Source organism: Coptis chinensis, chromosome 5, assembly GCF_015680905.1.
Source record: "Coptis chinensis isolate HL-2020 chromosome 5, ASM1568090v1, whole genome shotgun sequence".
In the NCBI taxonomy this organism is placed as follows: domain Eukaryota; kingdom Viridiplantae; phylum Streptophyta; class Magnoliopsida; order Ranunculales; family Ranunculaceae; genus Coptis; species Coptis chinensis.
In genome coordinates, this window is record NC_141460.1 from 38,588,218 (window position 1) to 38,590,587 (window position 2,370).

Sequence of the window (2,370 nt, forward strand, 5' to 3'; positions counted from 1 at the left end):
GGTGAATAAGTTTTTCCTCATGTTAGTTAATTAATGACTATAGAGATGTAGCTAGGTTGTTAACTAGGGATAATAAAGTTTGAATGTTTCTGTTAGAACATTATGGGACATCTCAGAGGTAAGCACTATTGTAAAAGGGGTTAAATAATCGAATATAATAGAAGGATAGAGGAAGAATGGATTGTCAAGTTGTGTGAATACATTGTCCTTAATAAGAGATTTCGCTCCCTCAGATGGTGTAAAGGTTTCACAGGTGTCTCTACTCACAGGATTCAATAACTGAAGTAGACTAAGATACACTTAAATAGCCTACTCTACTAGAGCAGCAACACAACTCTCTTTGGCGGCTAAAGCTTGAATGAAAGAGATGGGTTTAGTTCTCTGTAATTGAATATCTTTGGTTGATGACTAGAAACCTTTATATAGAGGTTCAAGTCCCTCATAATGTGTTGTTCAAGTCCCTTACAAAGAGGTTCAAGCCTACTTTTCTCAATCTCTCGCCATCTTTTTCATACCTTGTTAGAAGAAGAAAAGTTGTTGTTAAGCATGGCAAAGCGTTTGATCCCTTCTTTAAACCGTGTTTTGGTTGAGAAAATCATTCCTCCATCAAAGACTAGTTATGGAATCTTACTTCCTGAAAAGACTACCAAGCTAAACTCTGGAAAAGTTGTTGTTGTTGGTCCAGGAGCCCCTACCATGGATGGAAATATCATTCCTGTTAGCGTGAAGGAAGGACACACTGTCCTTTTACCAGATTATGGAGGAATGGAAGTAAAGCTTGGTGACAAAGAGTATCATCTCTTCCGAGATGACGACATATTAGGAACACTGCATGATTGATATGGGCTGGGCCCTGGTACTGCTGGTTTGTCGGTTGAGAAGGATATAATGTTATTCAGGCAATGTTAGTATGGGATAGGGCTAGTTTAAGTGACTGTTAAATTCTGAATGCAGTTAATGAAAAAACACTTGTCGAATTAGACCTTCTATATGTTAATTTTTGATTCAATGTGATGCAATATTTTGTTTATTTTCAAAAAAAAAACTAACCAATGTGGAACTAAAATAATAATATAGACTACAAAACTAGTTTCCAAGAGTTTACCAACCAATGTGGGACTATCACACAAAATACAAGAAGAGAAAGAACACACTTGTTCATCTTCTCAACCAAGCTCACATAAGTAATTTGATATACCAAAAAGAGAATTCTTACAATTCCCCACAATTTTAAAATACTTAGTCCCTAACTATTTTAGAAAAGAATATGACAAATGGTTAACGAAGTGCTAGAGAGAATCGAAATTACAGTGCATAAAATGTTGGTGCCTTATGGGCTTAAACCAGTCATAGAGTAACAAATCATACCTCACATGAAAGTGGTAGAATAAAATCTTTGAACCAACATTCCCTTATAGTGAGATAGAGAACATGAACCCACACTGCTATTTCATTGTATTGCTTCTTCTGCTGTGTTGCGCTTTTTGGCCCTACGTTACCTGTGCTACATGAATTCTCTAGAATACTTGCCCAAATATCCATAAGAATCGACCTAATTCTACATTCACATGGGTGGATTTCCATCATGTGTACATTTTAGTTTCAATACACCAGCTCATTAAAATTTGGGCTATGGAATCCAATATGACTTAAATAACTCATCCTTACTCACTGCAATTCTAGTTATACAATGTATATTATAGGACCATCTTACCTAGTGTGGGACATCTCATAAATAAATAAGATGATAGTACTGCAGGACGATGAAGTGACTTGTTTTTCCCTTTGAGCATACTTCATAGGATCTCCAATCACATAGGTAGGGTTGCCATCAATGTCGCACTATATAAGGGCATAAGTCCCATCCCCCTCGACGTATAACAACTTGCCTCTAAAAGAGTGGTGCGGTCAGACATGTGGCCAAACTAAGTCCAACCTAACTTAATCTTTAGCAACTACTTGATTAAGTTATATCTCAAACTTATATGTATACCCTTCCCATTGCACATATTTCTTTATGTCTTAGCTATTGCAATGAGACAATTGCAAAACATATACACATTAGGAGGCTGTTTAGAGCCAATATGAAGATTTGCAAAAAGGTTGCTAACCCACTTAGCATCATCACATGCCTTTTCTAAAGTGATTAGCTTGGATGATATCCAAGACACTCAATTTTGACCAAGGGTAAACATATAATTAAACATTAGTGGATCCAGTTTATATCACATTACCTTTCCAACAATGATGCGGAAATCTACTAAATATAAGTCCATAATCAATGGCTCCACTATAGTACTTGGATAATTTGACAATATACATCTAATATTCCTTATAAGGACAATGGGTTATCAACTCAGTATGCCATTA

General features: G+C 36.0%; 1 protein-coding gene across 1 annotated transcript; it reads left to right on the forward strand.

Moving 5' to 3' along the window:
- The first annotated feature begins 484 nt into the window (after positions 1–484).
- LOC147497470 (10 kDa chaperonin, mitochondrial-like) lies at positions 485–844 on the forward strand. The gene has a single exon (XM_086563706.1). The coding sequence runs from the start codon at positions 547–549 to the stop codon at positions 838–840; it is 294 nt and encodes a 97-aa protein (XP_086419832.1). The 5' UTR covers positions 485–546; the 3' UTR covers positions 841–844.
- The last annotated feature ends 1,526 nt before the right edge of the window (positions 845–2,370 follow it).